Genomic DNA, 9873 nt, shown 5'->3' with positions numbered 1-9873 from the left:
TTCTCCCGTGTTATTTAACACAAAAGTTTATCGCAATAGTCTCATTTCAATATCGAAAAAAAGTAATATCGCAATAACGATAATTATCGTTTTATCGCCCAGCCCTATTTTAAGGCCTTGATTTTGTTTAATTTTAAAACGACGGATACAAACACATCATCAAGTGCCTAAAGGTATTGATTCATAAAAAAAACACACACTTATATAAATTAAAATAAATGCAGCTTTAAGCTCAAACATTGTTTTTCTGGAAATAGATTTCAAATAAACATTCTTTCATATTCTTCCAGCTCAGCTGATGTTTGTGTCAGCATTGAGTAGTTGGTACCTAAAACAAAAGGCAGAACTGGAAGAAGAGTCAACTGACTCTCAAACTCTGCAAAACGAGGAGAACTTCAAGATTTCAGAATCTATCAGTAAGTCTTTATATTAAGGTTTGAAAATGTTTTGAGGAAGCACACAAGCCTGTAAAAAACTGAAGACACATTTGCAGAATTCCAACAGATCAGTTCAGAAAAACAAAGTCAACCAAAAAAAAAAAAAACCTTAAAGCTGCAGAGAAGATAGAGTTTTGCAGTTTTTGAAAAAAGATTTGTAGACAATCATGAAAAAAAGAAAATTAAAGTAGTTCACATTTTAGCCGATTTTGACGCAAAAAGTCCAGCTGACAAATCAGAGCATTAAAGACAGAACAAAACTTTAATATAATGGTTTATCCTTTGAGTTTTAGTATTTAAAGTTCCACTCCAACTATATTTTCAATTATTTTAAAATCCTTCCCATTGTTCCTTTAAGTATGATTATGCAGTTTTTAGCCAAAATTAAGAAGTCTGTCATTTTTTAAGACACATTTTTTTATAGAGCAACAGGAGCTCATTAGATATTCACCTCTTGAGTTGTGTAGCTTGCACTAATTTCCCATCATCCCTTTGTTTGGACGCCCTCTTGCTAGCTTATACCTCACAAGCTAATATTTGTGAAGTAAAAAAAAACAACGACCAATACTACAGCTATCCAGTCGTACATTTTTGAGCCAGACGAGGAAAATGAAGATGTACATGGATCTGTTTGTCTGCAAGAGGATGCATCAGAATTGTAGCGGAGCAAGAAGACAGTTGCTACATCCCAAACCTGAACGTTATTTATTTATTTTGTTTATTGATTAGAGGGAGGTGGTTGAGTTTGCACAAAAGAAAGGTAAAAGAGGGGAGTTTAGAGAAAAAAAAGATAGTAACAGAGAGTAGTAACATCATAAAACAACCTGGTATAAATAGCTATCTGGAATGGGGCTCAGCTTTTTTAAACCACAGGTTTTCAACTGTTCATGATCCAACATAATTTGACTAAAGAAATACTCAGAAGTGCAGTTTTAATCTTAAATTATTTTATATGTCCTCTATCATCAGAAAAATGCTACAAAAACATGTTAAAAACACAAAAAATGTTTTTATTGGATGGAGTCGGTCTGCTCTTATCAAATCTTGTCTAGGTAGTCCCATATATGACCCCTTCGATTATTTTGTCTTTCAATATTTAACAACATTGCAAATGCCTTTAAATTATTTCACATTTTCTACTCTACCTATTATAATATTAAACTGAAAAATCATGTATCTTTTTGTCCAATTTATATGAATTTAAATATAAATGGAAAGTAAAACTTTAAACCAGAGGAAAAAAAACTTAAAATAAAAGTATTTTTTATGTCTAAAGTTGAAGATGAACCGTGAAACCCCTCAAAGCCCTGATGTTCTGCGTAAGGCTCGTGGAGACCTATGCGGACGTGCTGCTGAGGCAGGAATAGCTGGCATGACAAAACACAACACACCAAACAGCCATGTTATTGTGTTGCACACACATCCTTTGACGGGCTGCACGGTGGCGCAGTGGTTAGCGCTCTTGCCTCACAGCGAGAAGGCCCCGGTTCGAATCCCGGCTGGGACCCTTCTGTGTGGAGTTTGCATGTTCTCCCCGTGCATGTGTGGGTTTTCACCGGGGACTCCGGCTTCCTCCCACTGTCCAAAAACATGCTTCATAGGTTAATTGGTGACTCTAAATTGCCCCTAGGTGTGAATGTGAGAGTGAATGGGTGTGTGATTGAGGCCCTGAGACAGACTGGCGACCTGTCCAGGGTGAACCCCGCCTTCGCCCATCAGTAGCCGGGATAGGCTCCAGCACCCCCGCGACCCCGAAAGGGAAGAAGCGGTCAAGAAGATGGATGGATGGATGGACACATCCTTTGACACTGCCAAGCTGCTCAGAAATCCTACGATTGCCCAAAATGTTAATGATGGTTCACAGAGGCCTTTTCTGTATCTGCTCCTGTACTCAATGAAACCTACTGCAGTGGTCCCTTGCTAAATAGCGGGTCATTTTTCCACATCTCGCTTGAGATTCTTTTTTGTGTTGTTCTTCCTGAGTCAGTTTAAGCAAGAGAAAAAAGTGTAAAAATGTTTGTCTGAGAAAAGACAATAAAGTGAGGAGTTTTACAGATGGAGACAACTAGAGTGATAGGTAAGAATAAATTATAGACGATTACTTCGCGGATATCACTTATTACGGGTTACTTTTTTAGAATGCAACTCCTGTGATAAACAAGGGAACACTAAAGTTGATTAGGTTTGTTGTGCTTAACTTGTACTGTAGTGGATGCTCAGACATCGTTTGTTGAATGCATAAAACAACAAATGCACTCCGCAAGAAAGAGTCAAAACTGACAGGATTTCAAGCCATTCATCAAATCGCCATTAATCCATGCAGCAGAATCAAGACAAAGATAATCTGGTCTTCTTTAAAGATGCCCGTGGGATTAAACTACAGAATGCTGAGGTGCAGTAAAATGATTTAGGTCAAGCTACCTTTTAGACAGAACTAAAAGTTTTGTCTCAATATGGACTTCATGAGCAAGTTCTTAAAGCCTTAGTACCATACAGGTTCTGTAGGTTTTTGGGTTGTCTGGGCTCATGGAGGGTCATAGAGAGGAGCGTCTGTATCTTAAAGGAAGCGCCGGTCACCTCAAGAAAATGGATCGTCGTGTGTGTGTTGTAAGTGTGTTGGGAAGTATCCATTAGGACATGAACTATGACGTAAGTGTGGGTATAGTGACCCTATGCAGCACTTCAGCTATTAGCTGTCCGCACCGGCTTCTTATTGACTGTGCAAATTCTGCATGTCCAGATTTTGTATTAATCCACCAAAAGATGTGATGCTGATGGTGAGATTTGAATTTGAACACATCTGGACCACCAATCCTATTGAGCATGCTCCTACTCTACTATTTTTTTCAAATGAAAAAGAAATATGACTTTCTTCAGAGTTGGAGAGTAAATAGAAAAACAGAAACCGAGGAAAAAGTGTTGTAATTATGACCTCCACAGACTCAGTGCCAGCAGACTTGTCATCCAGCTCTTCTCTGCTGCAGATGAAATAAGTCATTTTTTTGTCTGTTTAAAATCCCCGGTGATACAAATTGTGAACAAACACCCTGACATTTCTCTGATTACAAATTTTAGACTGAAATCTTTCCAAATTCCAGTTTACAACATGACATGAACCTGCAGTCCCACACAACACATTTCACTCACCAACCCACTACTTTTAGTCAACGTACAGGGGTGCTGGTCTTGCCCGTGAGAATGGTCCGAGCCTTGGCCTTGTTCATGTTGAAGTTCTTGAGGTAGGCGTCATAAATCTGCTTTGCTAGACTTTTCTGATCAGCCAGCTGGGGATCCTCCACCTCCCGATCCCCTATCACCATCTCCGCCTTCAGCTTCAGCTTCTCCGACTGAGGCATCCTGCCGAACCGGATGGCTGTGCAGAGAGGACAGAGAAAGGCAAAAAACTGAAAATAGGCACATTTTCCTGACATCCTCCAAGTACAATACATGCAGTGCAATGGATCAAACATCAGAAACATCAATCATCATAAACTCATGTTTGAAATCGAGTTATAAAGAGAGAAATGATCAGGTTTATAGGTGATCGTCCATCAACAAAACTAATGGGGTGTGTATAGTGTTGTTAATTAAAGATTAAAGTTCTTATACAAAACATTATATATGTTTGCTTCAGAAGCACATTTTGCAAAAAAAAATAAAAATCATGACTCAAACCATGATGAATGAATGAATGAATGAAATGGTTTATTTCAAGCAATCAGGTCATAATACATACATAGCATATCACTTAATAAATCACAAGTAGATCACTTGAAAGGGAGTGGAAGGAAGCGAACTTATATAATCCCACCCCGACTCGACCATACCATTTTCTCTACATGAATTATCAATATCCGGTTCAGGACTTAATATCAAATATTTATAGATTCAAGCTATTGCGCCAGCAGAGCTTCAAGCTTAGCATCACGCAGAAGAGAAGGGGTTAGCCTAGATGTCGGCTAACGCGGTTTTAACCTCTGCCAGATCAGCTTCAAGATTTTTCTTCGGTGCCATGTTCAACTCTCCTCATTGCGGTAGTTGTTGCTGCAGCTTGGTGATTAAAGTCGCTTGTAGGCAACTTTAAAAAACTTTAAAAGAGTTGAGGAGAGCTGGAGACACACGTCTGCCCGTGACCCGGAACCGGAAAAATCCAACAACGTTTCACTGTCATAATCACAGATTTTGATGCACTTTGCTCCTTCTCTATTTGCAAACCGACAGTTTGACTACAAAAGTGGATATTTCCACTTTCACATCAGAAGAACATTTAAAAGTCTTTTCATTTCAGAACTATTCCTTGAATTTTCCCTTAGCGTCAAAGTGGAGGCTAACAACCAGACGCATGACTTTTAAGGTGTGATGGATATATAAAGCAAAATAGAATGATGCAACTGTCATAAAACTGGTATTTCCTAAATATAATATAAACCTGAATCCATTGTGTCTCCAAATGTATTATCTGCGTGTGTGAAACAGTCAAGAATCTGTCGCCTCGTATTAGACAGAGCACGTGCTACATGAGAACAACTGTCTCAATAATTTTGTGTCGAGGAAATCTCCCAGTTTTGTCTGTGAACAGCAGCTTTATTGTTCTTTGAAGTCTAAGGCTCTTATTCGGTTTCCTCACTGGCTCTTTTCTCCCCAAAGAAACTTTCAAAACACGTTTTATTGTTTAGTTTTGGTTAGCTTTTGACTACTAGCTTAGCCATCCATTCAGTAGCGGCTTTAAGTCACGTGACCATGACGAATGTTGTGAACAGAATCTGGCAGTTTTCCAAAATAAAACTTCCTTCAGAATCAGAAAATAAACTAAACGGAAATAATTTAAGTTGGCTAATGCATTTCTTTTTTTCTTTCTGCGGCCTGGCACCAAGTGACCCATGGACCAGTACCGGTCCTTGGCCCGGGGGTTGGGAACCACTGCTCGACATGAGCTCCTTTTAGATCTGATTCATTTTATGGATTCAAATATTCAACACGGGATGAAAAGTAGACAAATTAAAAAGAAATTTAGAAAAATGTTCAGCTGGAAGAACATCCAACTACTGAAGTTAATTGATAAACAGGTCACATGATTAGCTATTAGCTGCTTTATTGATACTGAGGATTTTAGAAAAGCTCTCAAATCTGTTAATCTGTAGCATCAAATTGCAAAGACACTTCACATCTCATCAGCAGCGTCTAGAAATCTCTGTGCGTAAGGGAACAAATATTACAATTTATTAGAAGGCTCTCAATGCCTGGAAACAAGTTCCTCCAGAAAAACTTCAGAAGCTTTTTTATGTTTCAGGACATTGTTAATAAAAATACGTGATTCTGATGTGCATAAACAATAAACAGAAGCTGTTTTTTTAAAGAAGAAGCAGGTATTTTCTCTGATCCTATTTACTGATGATCACGATTAGGCTAACCTGTCTTTGACCCTACTTCACTAGTCTAACCCTTTAAGACCTAATGCAACATATGAGTCCGCCTATGCTCATGTTTAAAAGGGTGCCTAAGATCTTAATGGATTTAATAGGCACAAGCTGGTGCACACACATACATGCATAACATCCAAATGAACATTATGGTATCATAAAACCTGAAAAAAAGATCTAGACCAGAGCAAACCAGGTCTTGTTGAAACAACAGCATGGTAGCTCATTAGATTCCTACTCACAAATTGGATAGGGATCATCAAAAGATGCCTGGGCAAGAGCCAGGTCTAATTAAGACGTCTACAAGTGACCGATGCTAAGCTCAGCGTAAGTCTACTTCCTAAGAGCCGGTGTGGGGAGATAAGGGTGTAAAGGAGCAAATACACGCGGCGAATGTGAGTGGAAAACAGTCTGTTCAACAATCTGCTTTAGATGCTGCACTTTAAATTCCTGAGAAGTGATAAACAATTTAAAAAACAAATATATTACACTACCATCAATTTATAGGAAGTAGTTTGGGCTAAAAGACAGTTTAAAGTAAAAAAAAAGGAGTTCCTATTATCTGCCCACATTTTTCGTAGACATCTGATCAAGTCAAATTGATCTATTTTTCCTCTTGAAATTATGTCATAGTTCATGGAACAGGAAAGGTTTAATTGACATAAATACCTAAAACTGCAAAAGCCAACTGAGAAGTAAAATCACATAAAATCCTGAAACAAATCCACAAAAGCTCAGCTCCTTTGTGGAACTTTGGCTTCATCAGATCAATCAGTACTAGCTTCAAATATGTCTTTGTGTGCTTTAAGGTCTTGCTGTCTATAATATGAAGGAAAAATGAGCAGGAAGAAGGCTTTTGAAGAACACATTGAACTAGAAGAGAGGTTTGCAACCTGAGACTCTGGAGCGACTCCTTTATTCCTCCATTGTGGATCTTTGACTATAAGGAAAATACCAACAACTTGAATAAATAATGGGTTTTTAGTTTTGGTTAATCAAATTTTGTCAATTTTGTGTTTAGGTTTTTTGTTTAGTCTACACTCAGAACTTTTTATAACTAGAATAGGTCTAAAGAACATATTCTTATCTTCTGTTACACTCCAGTTAAAGTTCAGAGGTAAAGTCCTTAAAGTATAGAACTGCAGTGAAACATCATAAAAAGTGTAACATTGACATAAGTTACTAGATATGATATTTCAGAAGTGGATACTCAAAAACCAAACAGTAAAATGGGCTGATACTCTGTGTACTCACTGAAGTACTACCTGGAAAAGAAGTAATTTGCATCTTTGGAACTCCTTTTATTAGTGAAGAGTGTGCATAGTCAGTATTATCTTATTATTATTTGCATTAATAGTAACTTGATTACATTTATCAGGAGCTCAAATGTAATTTCTTTTGAAGCTTTGTCTAGCGTTTGCAGCCCTACCACCGTAAACATTACATTATTCTGACAGTTATAATTAATGCACTGATGTTTTGGCACAGCTTTTTGATGACATTGTCAGAATTATTATGCATTCTCGAAAAGTTATTTAGGTCTATCCTCTGCTGCAAACTGGTCCACTGAGTATGAGTTTGTTTCAAGAGTGCATGACTTACTTTCAGGTGTACACAAAAAAACAGCACTAATTAGTTTATTTATTTATTTTTTTTACACATATGTCGCTATAGGACAGGAGTCTCAAACTCAGTTTAGCTTGGGGCCACTGAAGCCTAGCTGAGGCCTGTCTGTAGGTGTTCTATTTGAGCCAAAAATATTTTTTTGTGTCCACTGTCCATATCTTTGTTCTATTGTCTCTGTCTACTGAACAAGTTTATTGAACATTTGTTCATGTCTGTCTACTACTAAGCAATATCTGTTAATTAAATAAATGTTTAAAGGCCATTTTTTTTACTGAATGGGTTAATAGCCACAAATACATAAACAAAGTGTATTTTTTTTTAAAATGGTGAGGTGGGACTTTTGGTCAGTAAAAGACTGACCCAAACGCCTCTTTTAGTGGTGTTAAGGTCAGTCCCCTGATCTAGATGACGTAAAGTTTATGGTTTAAAAGTTTGACCCCCTTGACCCTTTCACACTCACACAGTCACGCCTGCATTCCTCCCAACGCCTTATCTGAGAGAATCCGGCGCTCTGAACTCGGACTGGGACTCACAGCCGTTCATTTCACAAGGTGAAGACATTTAACAGAATTTCATGCTTCATCACTTCTGTATTCCAATAGGTAACAAGCAGGGAAGTGGAAACCTATAATAAGGTTATGGAAACACAACACTCAGAGGAGAAGGGGTGGGGGTGTAATTGCTAATCCCAACAGGCCTAACCAGAAAAACTGAGAAAACATTTTAAACAAACAGAAAAGCAAGAGAAAATAGAAGCATGGCACCGTTTTTTCATCATGTATCCTTAAATAACATTTGAAAAAAGTTCCCAACTCCTAAAACCAGTATAGAGAAAAAGTCTTTGCTCTTTCAGAATTGATTTATGTATTTAATACATGAACAAAACATCAGAGGTTCAAGCGTTTAGATGCTTTAGTGTCACACTGATGTTGCCACTAAAGAAAAAAGGTTAATGTCATTAAATTTTGATCCTAATCATGAAACAAGCAGAGTCACACTAAAAGATGTTGACAGTCTGAGGCTTTAATTTCAATTTTAAGTTTTCAATCTGTTTTTTCGTTCACTTTAAGCTGATCCTAATTTGACCCCATACTTTAACCCTTTAATCTTCTGAATCTACTGATTTGTCGCAGAAATAAACAATTTTGTACTAACATGCAACACTTTGCGCATAGCAGCTGGATGGCTCAGTGGGCTAAGTATAGGGCTTGCATCCAGAAGACCTAGGTTAAATCCCCGGGTCCTTAGGCAAGACCCTGCTGCCTAAATGGGTCCCCTGGGCCCTTCAAGTACAGGGTAGCATCAGGAAGGGCATCCGGCATAAAAACTCTGCCAAATCTGCTGTGGTGACCCCAAAAATGGGACACGCCGAAAGGTGAACAACAATGCAACACTTTACACATAGCAAACCCGCTTTTCTCCACGACAGCTAATGTACGTTAATTGTGTAAGCACTTTCCCTGCTAGCTAGGCCAAGTGGGCCCCGTATGGTTGAGAAAATGTGGGCCCCGATTGGGATTGTCCTCAGTTTCCGTGGTGACGCCACCTGCGTTTGCCGCATTGGCTTAAGTGGGGATTCAGTGGGCTGGCTCGCTACGAGCTCCGCCGGCTGAGGCTAGCGTTAAATTGTTAGGCCCAATCCAAATTCTTCCCTTGTCCCTTCCCTTCATTTAGCCCTCCAAATGGAGGGTTATCAATAAATAGTGTTTAATATTTCGGACGTTACTTTCGTTCGATCAAATCAATAATTGCCGGTACGCCAGCTTTAGCGTGGAGCTTCCAGCGCTTGAATATAGATAACAACAGCGGTTTTATGACGTTAAAAAGGTCAAGCTACAACAAAAAGTCATTACTCACATTTAAAGGTAAACGTCTGTTCTTCAGAGAACACCCACGTGAAGAAAAGCGCTTATCAGCGCAACACGGTTTAACCTCGCGACCCCTCTGTTTGAAAGTTGAAATTAAAAAAAAATTATCCCGGACATGAGTTGCACTTGGGCTGCACGGTGGCGCAGTGGTTAGCGCTCTTGCCTCAAAGCGGGAAGGCCCCGGTTCGACTCCCGGCTGGGACCTTTCTGTGTGGAGTTGCATGTTCTCCCCGTGCATGCGTGGGTTTTCACCAGGGACTCCGGCTTCCTCCCACCGTCCAAAAACATGCTTCATAGGTTAATTGGTGACTCTAAATTGCTCCTAGGTGTGAATGTGAGAGTGAATGTGTGTGATTGAGGCCCTGAGACAGACTGGAGACCTGTCCAGGGTGTACCCCGCCTTCGCCCTTCAGTAGCCAGGATAGGCTCCGGCACCCCGCGACCCCGAAATGGAAGAAGCGGTCAAGAAGATGGATGGATGTTCTCTGTGATGCTGTTTGGGGCAGTGAGATTCACGTGTTG

General features: G+C 39.2%; 1 protein-coding gene across 3 annotated transcripts in view; it reads right to left on the bottom strand.

The window, feature by feature from the left end:
* Positions 1 to 9873, bottom strand: part of pparab (peroxisome proliferator-activated receptor alpha b) — a 41192-nt gene that overhangs the window by 5723 nt on the left and 25596 nt on the right. For all 3 annotated transcript variants that reach the window (XM_024281160.2, XM_024281162.2, XM_024281163.2), the window contains one exon: positions 3611 to 3810. In XM_024281160.2, the coding sequence (XP_024136928.1) occupies positions 3611 to 3810 (200 nt within the window). The remainder of the gene's footprint in view (positions 1 to 3610; positions 3811 to 9873) is intronic.

The sequence above is a fragment of the Oryzias melastigma genome, linkage group LG6 (genome assembly GCF_002922805.2).
Source record: "Oryzias melastigma strain HK-1 linkage group LG6, ASM292280v2, whole genome shotgun sequence".
Classification (NCBI taxonomy): domain Eukaryota; kingdom Metazoa; phylum Chordata; class Actinopteri; order Beloniformes; family Adrianichthyidae; genus Oryzias; species Oryzias melastigma.
Note: the sequence above shows the minus strand (reverse complement) of the source record. Positions and strands in the feature narration are given on the sequence as shown.